At 39.5% G+C, this 13,384-nt stretch overlaps 1 protein-coding gene across 1 annotated transcript in view; it reads right to left on the bottom strand.

Moving 5' to 3' along the window:
- The window catches only part of shank2b (SH3 and multiple ankyrin repeat domains 2b), a 165,093-nt gene that overhangs the window by 91,804 nt on the left and 59,905 nt on the right, over nucleotides 1-13,384 (bottom strand). The window contains exon 10 of the mRNA XM_066700555.1: nucleotides 4,493-4,559. Within this exon, the coding sequence (XP_066556652.1) occupies nucleotides 4,493-4,559 (67 nt within the window). The remainder of the gene's footprint in view (nucleotides 1-4,492; nucleotides 4,560-13,384) is intronic.

Genomic DNA, 13,384 nt, shown 5'->3' with positions numbered 1-13,384 from the left:
TAAAATTATGTTTAGAGAGATAAATATGTCCAAATATACACCTGGTTACAAGGTGGACACATGCATTACCAAAGCAAGAGACCGTGGGGGATGGACACCAATAAAACATCCCCATTTTGTAACGTCTTCATCTATTTGGCTCTGATGTCCCAGTTCAGGAAATATTTCAAAGTACTTTAAGTACTGCAAATTTGTCTTAAATCAGCATCTCTACATGTATGGCAGCCATTCCATTCCAGTGTCTGTTGAATTCCAACACAGGCATGCCTCATCTGCTGAATGAGGTACTGATTAGGTGATCACTTGAACCAAATCTTGTATAAAAAGTATAAAAACCACTGCTGTGGTCATCACTATCCTCTTGCAATAGGACCAGCTGGATGGCAAAAACAGTGTTAGTGGTACCTCAAAAGTAATTGGAATCAAAAAATAACTATTGACCATGCCAAAAGAGATGAAAAGGAAAGTTTTGAGTGAGGAAAAGAAGGGTTCAATTCTGGCTTTACTGGCAGACGGATACAGTGAGCGTCAGGTTGCTTCCATCCTTAAAATGTCAAAGATGGAGGTTCATAAGAACAAGGTCAAGCAGCAGACATTGGGGACAACAGAGCTACAGACCGGCAGAGGGCGAAAACGACTCTCCACTGACCGGGATGACCGCCAACTAATTTGAATGTCACTCAACAATCGTAGGATGACATCAGGTGACCTACAAAAAGAACGGCAAACGGCAGCTGGGGTGAAGTGCACGTTGAGTTCGAAACAGGCTCTTTGGGGCAGGGCTGAAGTAATGCAAAGCTAGAAAAAAGTCCTTCATCAATGAGAAGCAAAGAAGAGCCAGACTGAGATTTGCAAAAGACCATAAGGATTGGACAATGCTCCATGCACAAAGCCAGGTCAATCAAGGTGTGGATGGAGGACCACCAGATCAAGACCCTGTCATGGCCAGCCCAATCTCCAGACCTGAACCACATTGAAAACCTCTGGAATGTGATCAAGAGGAAGATGGATGGTCACAAGCCATCAAACAAAGCCGAGCTGCTCGGATGTTTGCGCCAGGAGTGGCATAACCCAACATCAATGTGAAAGACTGGTGGAGAGCATGCCAAAACGCATGAAAGCTGTGATTGAAAATCAGGGTTATTCCACCAGATATTGATTTCTGAACTCTTCCTAAGTTAAAACATTAGTATTGTGTTGTTTAAAAATGAATATGAACTTATTTTCTTTGCATTATTCGAGGTCTGACAACTTTCTTTTTTGTTATTTTGACCAGTTGTCATTTTCTGCAAATAAATGCTCTAAATGACTATATTTGTATTTGGAATTTGGGAGAAATGTTGTCATTAGTTTATAGAATAAAACAAAAATGTTCATTTTACAAAAACACATACCTATAAATAGTAAAACCAGAGAAACTGATCATGTTGCAGTGGTCTCTTTTTCCAGAGCTGTATATGTGTGTGTGAGTGTTGAAAGGGCTTTTCCTCCTTTAAGATAATAAAAAACAAACAAGATTTCAACTTCATTTCCACCAATTATCACATAACTCCGTACACCATGGCAACCACTTGCTTCTAATAAGGGAAACGCAGATTTGCATACTTGAGCGACGCTGTATATTGTCTGTGCTGGCAGCGCTGGGCCCAGGTCTGACTGGAGTCCAGCAGCGAGATAACGCCCAGAACTAGCTCTGATATTCAGACAGTACTGCAAACAAATACACACTGAAGGGAAATGAACTGTATATTTGGGTCAGTTGCACATAGTACACATACATTTCAAATAACGCTAAAGCTTGTGGTTCTTTCCTCTATAGAAATCATAAATCATTTAAAAACCTTGAAGGGGTTTGGTCAATACTATAGCCGCTGCATATTATAGGTTAAAGAGCGTTCAGTTTCTGTATTAAGAAGAAAACGCCTTCTAAAACCAGAGACAGTTTTCACTGATGACAAAAATGATGAGACTGGGATTTTCAAACGACATTTTAATCTTCAGCTCAATCTGCCTCTTTTTACTCGAGAGCATGCTTCCTTAATATTTCACAGATAAGAATCAAACAGAATGTTACTTTAGCAAAATGTTTCTAAGAATTAAACCTGTGTGGTGAATGGATGTCTCTCCGCATCACAAACACAAACATGATTCCGTCTTATTCTCAAAGAGTGCAGTGGATTCGAGAAGTGAGTGGCACAGCGTTTCCCTGATTGCAAAATGGGTTTGGTGAAGATCTTAAACAGCTGGAGACCTTCTGTGTTTTTACGCAGTGGCACTCCATCTCGTTTCTTAAAGGATGTATAATTACCTAAGTAGGTCAGCAACATCAAGCGCTGCCAGCATCAAATGCAAATTTGGGATTAATTTCAAGATACACTCTATAGGATGAGCAGCAATACAAGGAAATTAGTTCATATCCTTCTAGGAAAATTCTATAATTTGTACACTCAAAATGCATAATTCGCAGGCCGTAGTTTGTAAAACATTAAGTAAACTATCCAGTAGCAAGACTGCTTTTACATTCAATTTATGTGTGTCTGCCTGTAAACATACACTGCAGTATAACATAACCCTTATATAGTTACTTCTGTAAAAATTTTAAAATGCAAGATTATAATACTACATCAGTAATGCGCATAATCTGAACTATTTTCATCCCGATGCATATCATTCTGTGTCTTGGTACTATATGAATAATTTCAGCAAGTTTTACATATTTAGCCATTAATAAAATAAAATAAAATCAAATGGCATCATAGTACAGGTATACGAATGTCTCAAAGTCATATCAGTCACAGGTTATGCTATAAACTGGATGTTTCAAATGTTTAAGGAAGTATGTCATCACACAAACACAATCTTGTTGTACATGACACGTATATGTCAGGGCAGGCAGGTATGGCACGTCTGGGGTGTCGAGGTGCACGTGTGACACAGGTGTGCAGCGATACAGGTGACGGGTTGGGATTTTCCTTAACCATCCCTATGTTATTTGATTTTAACTCACTGAAGCTTACATTTCATTAAACATACATTGTCTTATTTCATATAATAATACCTTTCAAATCACCATTATTAATCACTAACATGCACTCGATTTTTAATCTTTAAAACAAATTATACATTAAATAAAACCTCCACATAATTTCCTCCTGGCCTCATCAATATTCCTTTTAATACAAAGACTGATGTTCAAATGCACCGTTTGCTGCCCTAGCATAAACTGTACAAAATGCCAGTCTCAATCCTGAGGCACAATATAGTGCAGGTTTCCTAGCATTAGAAAGTGGTTCAGTGACAGCCGATGATGACCCACTCTACTGCACACCAGGGTTAACACCCTTGGATAATGCTCTTACAGTCGTTTATATTACACACAGTGCCACAGCTAAACCTGGCTACGTGCCTAGTTGTAAAAACCGAACAACCAAACTTTGCTGAAGACTCACAATGACAAACCTTGGTCCACTGTTGAGCATGCACAACCCATGACAGTTAATCCACTTGGAAATACGTCCCATTACAAACAGAAGAGATTGCAGGAAAGAAGAAAAAAAAAAACCTAGGTTATCCGAGAAGCGATCTCTACGCAGCCGTCATCTTGCGATACACAACGATCATTAGTAACATAGTCAAGTGCCATGACAGTCCAAATTGTCATTGTTACGATAGCTTTGAGATCTTCCATCCCATGCCCTCCGTAATAGCTGTTGGTCAGCAGATGTTTCCTAATCCTCCTGTGCTCTTCATTTTCGAACAGACAGCTGTGGATTGCTGGGAAACAATCAGGGATTACATTTTTTTTTTATTTTATTTGTCCGGGCCTGTTAATCCCCTCTTTAACCTTTTTATTCCAAATAAATTAATTAAAAATTATTCTGGATTAAACCCATTGCAATGTATTTCTCTTTTAAATGATTTGAAAGGAAAACTTTGGTGTCAGTTGCAACAACTGCCCTGGATTTCTGTTGTATGTTGAGTGTCACCTGAAGGAGTCTATTGGATAAATAAACACATGGCTGCTGTGTGACTTGTTGTGATGCTGTCCGTCAAACTGCAGAACAGAAATCCCATCAGATTTCGTGGAACTACAATTAAATACAGTACGTCAATTAAATAATCTCTAATCACACAGTTGTATCATTGTTTTGACCTTTAGGATAATAATTAAAACCCATCACGACTTTTCCAAGGGAATTATCTAATTGTGTTGGAAACTTCCAATTAATTGTCTGTTGAACACTCAAACAGAGCTAAACAAAAGCACAAACAGAACAAGTTCATGGAATTAAAGACGGCAATTTGAAAATACTGAACATTTCTGATCATTTGTAAACTTATGCATATCCTTGGGGGAAGAAAATCATACACACACATATACATTTGCAAAAAAATGTATAGCATATACTTTGCTTCAAATTCAACTACATACAGAACATACATACTGGTATAAACATATATGTATAAAGATATAGTTATCTCTGTCACTTACCAATATCAGTATCTTTGTGATTCTTTATTAATTCAGCCAGTTCAAAATTCCCTGCTATGATGGCAACCTAGAAAAGAAAAGCATAAAGTTGTTGTACTTGAGATATGACTCTACACAATATGACTTTGGTGAAGTTATAAACAAGACAAAGAAACTTCACTTCATAATTCTTTGAACACAAATCCCAACCCTCTGATATTATCCACGCGTCCAAGAACCCTGCAATTGTAAAACTTAGTAAATCAGTACACTTTATTACTACATCTGAGGGGGGAGAGAAAGTATTTATAAAAAGATAAAGGGAGAAAATATAAAGCACAGAGGGAATGATTACAGCTCTCATTTTCTCCTTAATGCCCCCCCTTTGGACAATTAGTTCACCGTTAAATATATAAAAGCTTTCCATTACTGACGAAAACATTCCTGTTTTCTGAGGAACGTAAACTGTGCAAGTTATACAAATATTTGACCCCACTTTGTCACCACACACACACAAATAGTGTAATTTCCTAACAGAATTGGCACTCTTGCAAAGGTTTTCTTTTTTTATTGTTATCATTTCATCTACTTGAAATGATTAGTGCCAAGCGAGCGCCGACAAATCACAGGGCACTGGAGTGAGTGACACACTAAACTGTAATTTCTACCCATTGTGACAACCCATGTGAAAATAATATAGCGATGGATTTTAATGTGGGGATGTGGGGTTTGTGTGTGCGTGTGTGTGTTTCAAGCCTCACTAGTCCATGTTCACATGATTTAATATAATGTCCCAAAGCACATCCACCACAGGGACTTCAATCGAAGGTTTAACCAGCTGCAGCCCCAAGCTCCGCTCACAACTACAATCAACTCTCATCTGCTCACTGCGATTACATCTCCTCAGCCCTCAGCCAAGCATGAGGTTCCCCAGACCTGCAGCCATTGGCTGACATCCCCCCGATGACATCACAGAGATCCTACAACCGTTTGTGTTTTTTTTCCGCCTCATTGAAGCAAGACAATTGTCATCCTATGGGATTCTCCTCCTCGTACAGTGCCTTAGCCCCTCTGACACAGCTGTATAAACTGTCTATGCAATAACCTTGTGCAGGAAACAGGAAGTGGATCGTGCACCTAATCAGCAAGAGAGGCTGCGATGGACTTAATGATGGTTACGACCCGAAGTCTCAGTGGGTCAAATATCGATCAGAAAGAATAATGCTAACATCATGTTTGATGCCCTGAAAAAAATCTAATTCAAGGTGGGGTCACAGGGGGTTAGAAGACTAGAAAACAGCAAAAATATCAACTCAGTTCTGCACAAATCATTCATTTTATTGTTGTGCTCCCCTTTAATAAGATATTTTTATTTCAACAGATTTCAAGTAAAGATATATTTAATAACAACTGAAACACAATCAACCCATGATGGTTCCTTAACAGCAGTAGCTATCTGGAACTGAAAACAACAACAACAACAACAACAACACACATGTTTTATTTAATTCAATATATACATACATTTGAGAAGTCTCATTTCCAGACTGTTAGTATTGCTGGAGCTTTGATTTCACAGAACTGTTACAAATGTTGTGTCCACCGGGGGGCGATGAAGATTGTGCTTCTTTGGGATTGTGTACGGAGTCAGAGACGCTGTTTGTGCAATAACCCCGGGACAAAGCACGACTGGGGTTACCAGCACTGATGGATGAGATGCAGCAGATTCGATCACATGACCTCAAGCCTTTAAAGACTGACCCACAAATGGAGACTGGATCTGAAACTCTTCCTATGCAATATACTGTATTTATAATATATTTGTCTTTCCTAGCGCATTCTTTTATGACAATTTTTTTTAATGTACTTAAATCAAATTATTTTCAGTTTCTGAATCAATCATTAAATGCAGCAAATCATTGCACAATATAGTTAAATTACACTGACAGTATCTATTACTCTATTAAAGTCCACTATGAATCTAATCTGAGCTGCATTATACACTCACCTCCGGGGACCACACATTATCACTCCGCCTGAACTCCCACTTATTATTAATTATGTCTCTGCTCTTAGTTAATCAAGTCAAAGCACAACCATAACTCTAATAGAAGTCTGTTTCTGGGGAAATCAAACCAAATCGAAAGTGTATGTATAAAAACAACCAATAAACTAACGACAGCATTCCCTATTAAAATCGCTACTCAGTAAACACTTGGACCGCTCCCCAGATGAATCCTCCTCTGTGGTTGCCTGCAGCGATGTCCCAGAGAGTCCAGGAGGGTTGGCAAGGCTATGGACATCCCACTGAGACCCAGCGCTCCATCAACGTCCAATATCTGAGCTAACAGGAGGTTACAGGAGTGGAGGGCAGGATTGAAAACGGATCTGTTACAGCAAATTCAATGGCGGCCGAGTTGCCTCCTTCTGCAAACTTCATTTAATATCACATAACACGATCGTGTGGGATGGGGCTGGATATAGACAAATATAGCATTAGCATGCCAGTACCCGGCATACACAGCAAACCCAGTTAGATCAGCCACTGACTAAGATATCTGCATTACAGGCATTATAGATTCTACCGAATGGCACGGCCTATATAACGATTTACACACATACTGAGGGTCGTCACAGTTTGAGCTCCCTTAAGCGAAGACATACAGGCTGTAGTTCCTTTTACAGTTGCTGGAGGTAAAGTAATATGTAAGGTAATATGGTAATATGTGCTCTATATTATAATTGGGAGATTTTGTAAAAACAAAGACACAAACCTCTTTAGAACATCATATATGAGGGTTGGCCAATATATTGTAACGATCAACGTATGCCTTAAACAACAACGAGGAAAAAACAACACTGAAGGCACAAAAATACTTGCAATATCTATACAACAAAATCTGCTTCTTGATTAAAATGACTGTAACACAACAGTGAGGTTCTGCTTGCACACTAGGTGCTGCACCGCCCTGACTGCGGCCCTTTTAGTCTCAACCTGCTCATCTAAAGTCAAAAGCTTGAATCAGTTGGCATTTGATGTAAATTTATATAAAAATGGGGAATAATAAATTGATGTGCCGTAAACGATGCAATATCTGAATTACAGCAAAAAAGAAAATGAACTTAGTGAGACTCAACTGGTTTACCGAGGCGCTGCGCCAGGATCTGGGTTTCAGAAAAACGCCACGGTGTTAACCCCTTGAGTAGCAGCGAGGATTGTCTTCGTGAAAGACCTACAGGATTTCGTGTTTTTGTATCTTTAAGCTGCTAAGGGTTGCTATAGAAACTCCTTTTTGTTTGTGGCTGAGGGGGAGAGTTACGCCCAAAGCATTTTCTCAGGAGAAGATAGATTTTTAATTAAGACAGAGAGGGATCCTTAAAGAGAACCATATTCAATTTTAGAAAGCATACGTACTCAGAGAGAAATCCATCACATCTTCCTGACAGCTTTGTAATGATTTTACTTTAGTGCTGTAGAGCCAAAAGCACAACGTGCTACATTTTGACTTCTTCTTAATCACTGCGTATAAGTGATGTTAGGAAACGGAAAATGTATTGTGTAAAATGCTTCCCCAAAAATCCCAAAAGTCTGTCTCCCTCAAAGGCTGGAGATGTATTTCAGCCCACAAGAAAATAGCAACAACTAGAAATCACACATGATATCAATGGGAAAGAACAGTGCACGTGACTGGGCCAGCTCTAAAGCATGAAATTGACTGTATTACACATGCACACACGTCTGTACAAAGAGGCATATCAGAGCGCATATGGGAGAGGTTGCATAACATAACTGAGAAAGTAAAATAATCCATGATTCACGGTGGGAGAAGCAGGGAAGGATATCATTGATCTGAAATTGGAAAGCTAAAATGTGAAGATTACTCTGGTAAATTAATAACAGGCTCTGGAACTAGGGAAAACGCCAAAGCAGCTCCTGGTTGCAGCAATAAAGACAAACAAATAGACAAACAAACAAAACCAACATGTATACACACACGTGCCTCTTTTGGGTGCTGCTGGTCAGCGGGCGACATGCATGAAGTCCAGGGAGACAGAATACAGGTCTTTGAAGGGTTAATGCATAAGAATCATAATCTTAATCATGATAAAATGGAAGCTACAAGTTGACCTCATTCTTGCCAATTCTAGGCACTGCTGTCTCTTTCCAGGTTCATTGTGTTAGAGAAGTCCATGTTCCAGATGTGTGGGAAGGTCCCACTGTCCAGCACAGGGATTTCCTGCAATGTTTCTCTCTGTGAGCCAGGACATCACGTAGCGCTCTGCTGGCATGTGCAGGGTGTCATGTTGATGTGCTAGAACAAGCCAGGATTATATTAACGGCTCGACACAAATGCCACTTGGAAATTACAAACCAGGCATGAGATGGGTGGCGATGAAAATTTAAGATCGGATATGAAACTGTGAAAAATGAATCATGGAAAGCTGTCTCCAGACTTGGTTAGCAGTTTCACTAGCCCAGCGCCTGAATCCAGTGTGCGCTCTGGCAACATGTCCAGCGCTAGGTCATGTAGAGCAGCACAATAAGACGGCAGAAATGTCTTACAAAATGTCCCACAAAAATGACATTTCTAACTACATTTTAACAATTTATAACTGCATGTATGTGTGGTAAAACAGATATCAATCTTAAATGCATACATTATACTTTCATATTTAAGATGCCGAATAATATCAATTCATGAATAAATACATACATATAAATGTGGTCAAAACAAAATAATAATTTGATACAAATCTTCTGTAACTAGTAACTTATGTAAAAATGTATGGTAGCAACTGCAAAAGTCATGAAAAACCTCCCCAAATTACTACTAAAACCCCTTTTGCAGAAGCTGAGAACAGAACAGGAATACAGACAAAAATATGTAACAAAAGGCATATTTTATTCAAAAATGTGTGTGGTGGGTGTTGGTAACAAGTCGCCTGGCCATGCGTTAGCTGGTGAGTCACTGCGAATGAGCAGCAACCAGCGAGATGAAGGCTTTGGATCAACTGATTACTCTCCACTGGAGGAGAATTGTTCGGCCAAAAACTGCATCCCTTGTTGTTCTTATGTAACTCGCCAGGCTCCACGTTTGTTTAAATTATAGATGAAATCTGCCAACAATACAAGTAACCATGCAGTGAAAAAGCACACAATGAGGCAAAATGAACACGAAAATGTACCTACCTAGGCATTTTTGTATTATAAAAAATCTGTCTCAACATACAGTCAATTAACATGTAATTCATGATGGTACGTGTTTATTAAAATATGTTTGTGCTTCGCGCTTATATGAAATCTTGAGAAAATTTTCTTTACACAGAAATGAAGACCTTCCTCTCATAAACGAGTCCGAGGATGTATGATCGACCGACCTGATTAAATCACTGTGTGCAATAAAATGGCGAAAGAGAAAAGAGCGAGAAAAACACATCTTAATAATAGACCAAAATTGGTTCAATAACTAAAATAACTACTCTCTTAAATATACCTTCCCAAGGATTTAATAACTATACACATACTTCTACAGGAAGAGACAAGTCAATTTATGTGCAAAGTATAATATAATTTTATATTTTATGGGAATGTGTGAAATGACACATTCTGGAGATACGTGTGGGCGGCTACTGTCTCCTAGAAACCTCTTGTAAATGAGATAAACTGGATGTTTCAGCAGATCTTATTTCCCTATAGAATAAACCACTAATATATAGCGGTGTTTAGAAAGGCATCATCCCAAGAAACAATTGTTTATTTGCATTTCTATTTCAATAAATCAGCTATAACCCTCATGTATAACATCAGCCAATATTGAGTCATAACTAACGATGACTGGCCATTAAGTGCAAAGACAGCAATGGTTGTGTGTCTTGCACTGAGTGTGGAAGGATTCTCCAGCCAAAAAACACAAAATCAAGTGTGATCAATCATCTGCAGATCGCCGATTGAAAATAAACGCATGGAAAGCGAAGTAAGCAGTTGTCAGATCTATCCAAATATTGTGTTTCAAAGAGATGAAGTTCTCGCGCGGCTGAGGCCACACCTGTGAAAGTGCAGGGGAGGACCGTGTTAGCTTGTGCTGAGGCCAGTAAAAAATGACTGTTTTCTAAAGGGCTTGTGGCATGAACTACATGTAAAAAACCTTTACTCGCTTCCAGAATTAATTCACCTTGATTCCAGTCAGCCACTTCTGCAGAAAGACAAACCTAACCTTAATGAAAGCCAGAGTTTACTGGGGACCGCAACCCTCAATATAACAACGATATAAAACATAAAACTATGTTGATTGATACACTTCATGTAAACGCAGAAATTCGCTCAAACTCAAACAAATAATGCTCTCTGAAACAACCAAAATATAATTGTAAGACTATTTCAACCATAATCCCTAATTAAAACTTAGCTTGGTAAATTTATTTTAGGATTTTCTGTTATTATCTTCATTTTATTGAAATATGGTTATTAATTCCTCAGTCTGACCTGAGATTGTACCTAACAGTACCAAGAGGAGAGATCTAAGACTATACACCACCATGTGACACAGTAATTTACCTGCCACATTTTAAGCCCAAACAGCTGTCTGGACCAAAGGGTGAGAGTATACTTCATTGTAGAGCAAAATGTGGGTAAATTACTAAACAATTATACTATAAGAACAATCTTTGTGTAACTGTAAGGCCATTGCTACCTTCATCTGTATCTGTAAATAAAACGTATCATTGGCATTTCAGGTATGACACCAAATACAGAAGAACATACACATGAGAAAAATGTAATATTAAATAAAGAACTAAATAAATCCCACCAGAATGACACCTCTCTGTACATCTGGTCCAGCTCAAGTTACTCACGGAAAGTAAGTTTGGTTTTAAAGTTTAACGTGCTACACAAACTATTACGTTATGTATCTGTGACTTGAGGCTGGAAAAGGAAAGAGTGCTTTAGAGACACACATCCTGGTCTTTAATGGAGGGGGGAAATGAACAAAAATATATTTTTTCTGAAATGATTTCATCTTAATTAACCGTTAATCAATGGAGAAGTAAAGCCCTATGTTCTGGCATGGCATGATTAATAACGAAGGCCATCAGAAAATGCATCTGTGGACTCGATATGTTGTGCAAAATCTATAGATTACATAACCATCCCTCCTACATGGTAGACCGACCAAGTGATGCACAGCAAGTGAGTAGTGGAGTCCAGCAGCTCATCTCCATCGAACACGAGTGTATGAAAAGCAGGGCGAGACCTAGTGCTAAAGAACAAGGAGTGTCATGTTTTAAGTCTGGCTTTAATCTAACTGACTGGGCTGGTAATTACAACGGACACTCTTTGCCATCCTCAAACCTCCGAGGGGGAATCTTCAGTGTGTGTTCTAGCATTACAGTAAATGCAGGCACGTTAAAGCAGCACCGCTCTTTGGCAGCCGCTTGGCATCGATCACCACGGTTCTTGTGTGAGTGCAGAGTCGTGGGGCGGCTGTGCACTGGAGCTCGGAGCTGTTTGAAGGAGACCAGTTCTGCCTAGGGCTCCAACGCCTTCACATCGATTGAAAACCATTCGTTAAAGGTTGCTGCAGGACCTTCCAGTGGAGAGTTGGAGACGTCACCGTGCAGCGAACAGATACCAGTGAGGCTGGGGGGCCTAGGCTAGAGCACGACGGAAGCCAGTTTATGCCCAAGGGTCCATTGCTCTTGAACAAAGTACAAAACAGTGCCCCACTACACTTGGGCTACAATTCCTGTACTATTCATGCACAGCTTTGTATTGTGGTACAGAGTTCCCTGCACAAAAACAGCTTCTATTCAGGTTTTATATCAAATATATTAATGTTTGATTACACATTGTCCCACAGTTGGCATTTCCAAAACCCATCCATAGGTGATGTGTAAAGGGGTTTAGCCGCTCTTTAAAACAGGCTGTTAAATGTTTTGAATTTATTAGTGTGCTTCTAAGGTCAACCTATCATGCAGGCTACGGGACTCCTGCAGATCTGACTTTAATAAAGGAGACGAGCATCCTGTGCATTTGATTAAATTACCGAAGGGCAGAGTACCTTGAGCTGAGGTAAAATTAGCTGTATAAATCAATCGTGCCTTAATGAAAGCTTAAGCTTTAAGTGTAAGAGGGAAGATTCTGTCTGCCTCATTTTATTAGCAATTTATTATCAAATGTCCTTTCGGCTCTACCTGAGGAAAGACCAAACTACGGTGCCGTGTGAATAAGTATGGGAAGAGTGTTAAAATAGTTTCAGAAAAGCGTGAACAGATCTTCGCTGACTGCCAAAGGTTATTAATGCTTTCCCATCAATTATTAAAAACAATTTAAAATGCAGCACAGTAACGTGACCCAAGAAAATTAAATAGCCTGTGTAACAGAGCATCCCTTTCCGGGCTGAACCCATCGGCTCATATGGACAATGCCTTTCAAATTGATTCCACACTCAATTTCAACAACTCTGAACTGGATCAACTGTGATGTAATAAGAAGAACATAAGAGACAATTGCTCGAGAGGAGGCCATTCGCCCCATCGTGCTCGTTTGGTGTCCATTAATAACTAAGTGATCCAAGGATCCTATCCAGTCTATTTTTGAATGTTCCCAAATTGTCTCTTCAGCCACATCACCCGTCTACTAGTTCAGGGAGATCTGCAACCTGAGCACCAGGAAGGCAAGATACCATGCAGGTCTCCTTATCACTAGAACACACTGTGTGATCTACACCTCTAAGGATCGAGTCTCCTACTATAACTACCTCCTTCTTCTGGGGAGGAGTGGGCACTGTGGTGCTCTGGTACTCAACTGCCCTCCCATCACCCTTGGAGCCATCACTGTCCAACTCGGTGTCCAGCATGTCTCTCTCATGAGCTGATTGACCAATTCTTCCATATCACTAATACAGCGCAGAT

Source organism: Amia ocellicauda, chromosome 4 (genome assembly GCF_036373705.1).
Source record: "Amia ocellicauda isolate fAmiCal2 chromosome 4, fAmiCal2.hap1, whole genome shotgun sequence".
Lineage (NCBI taxonomy): Eukaryota > Metazoa > Chordata > Actinopteri > Amiiformes > Amiidae > Amia > Amia ocellicauda.
This window is presented reverse-complemented; position numbering and strand designations above follow the sequence as displayed.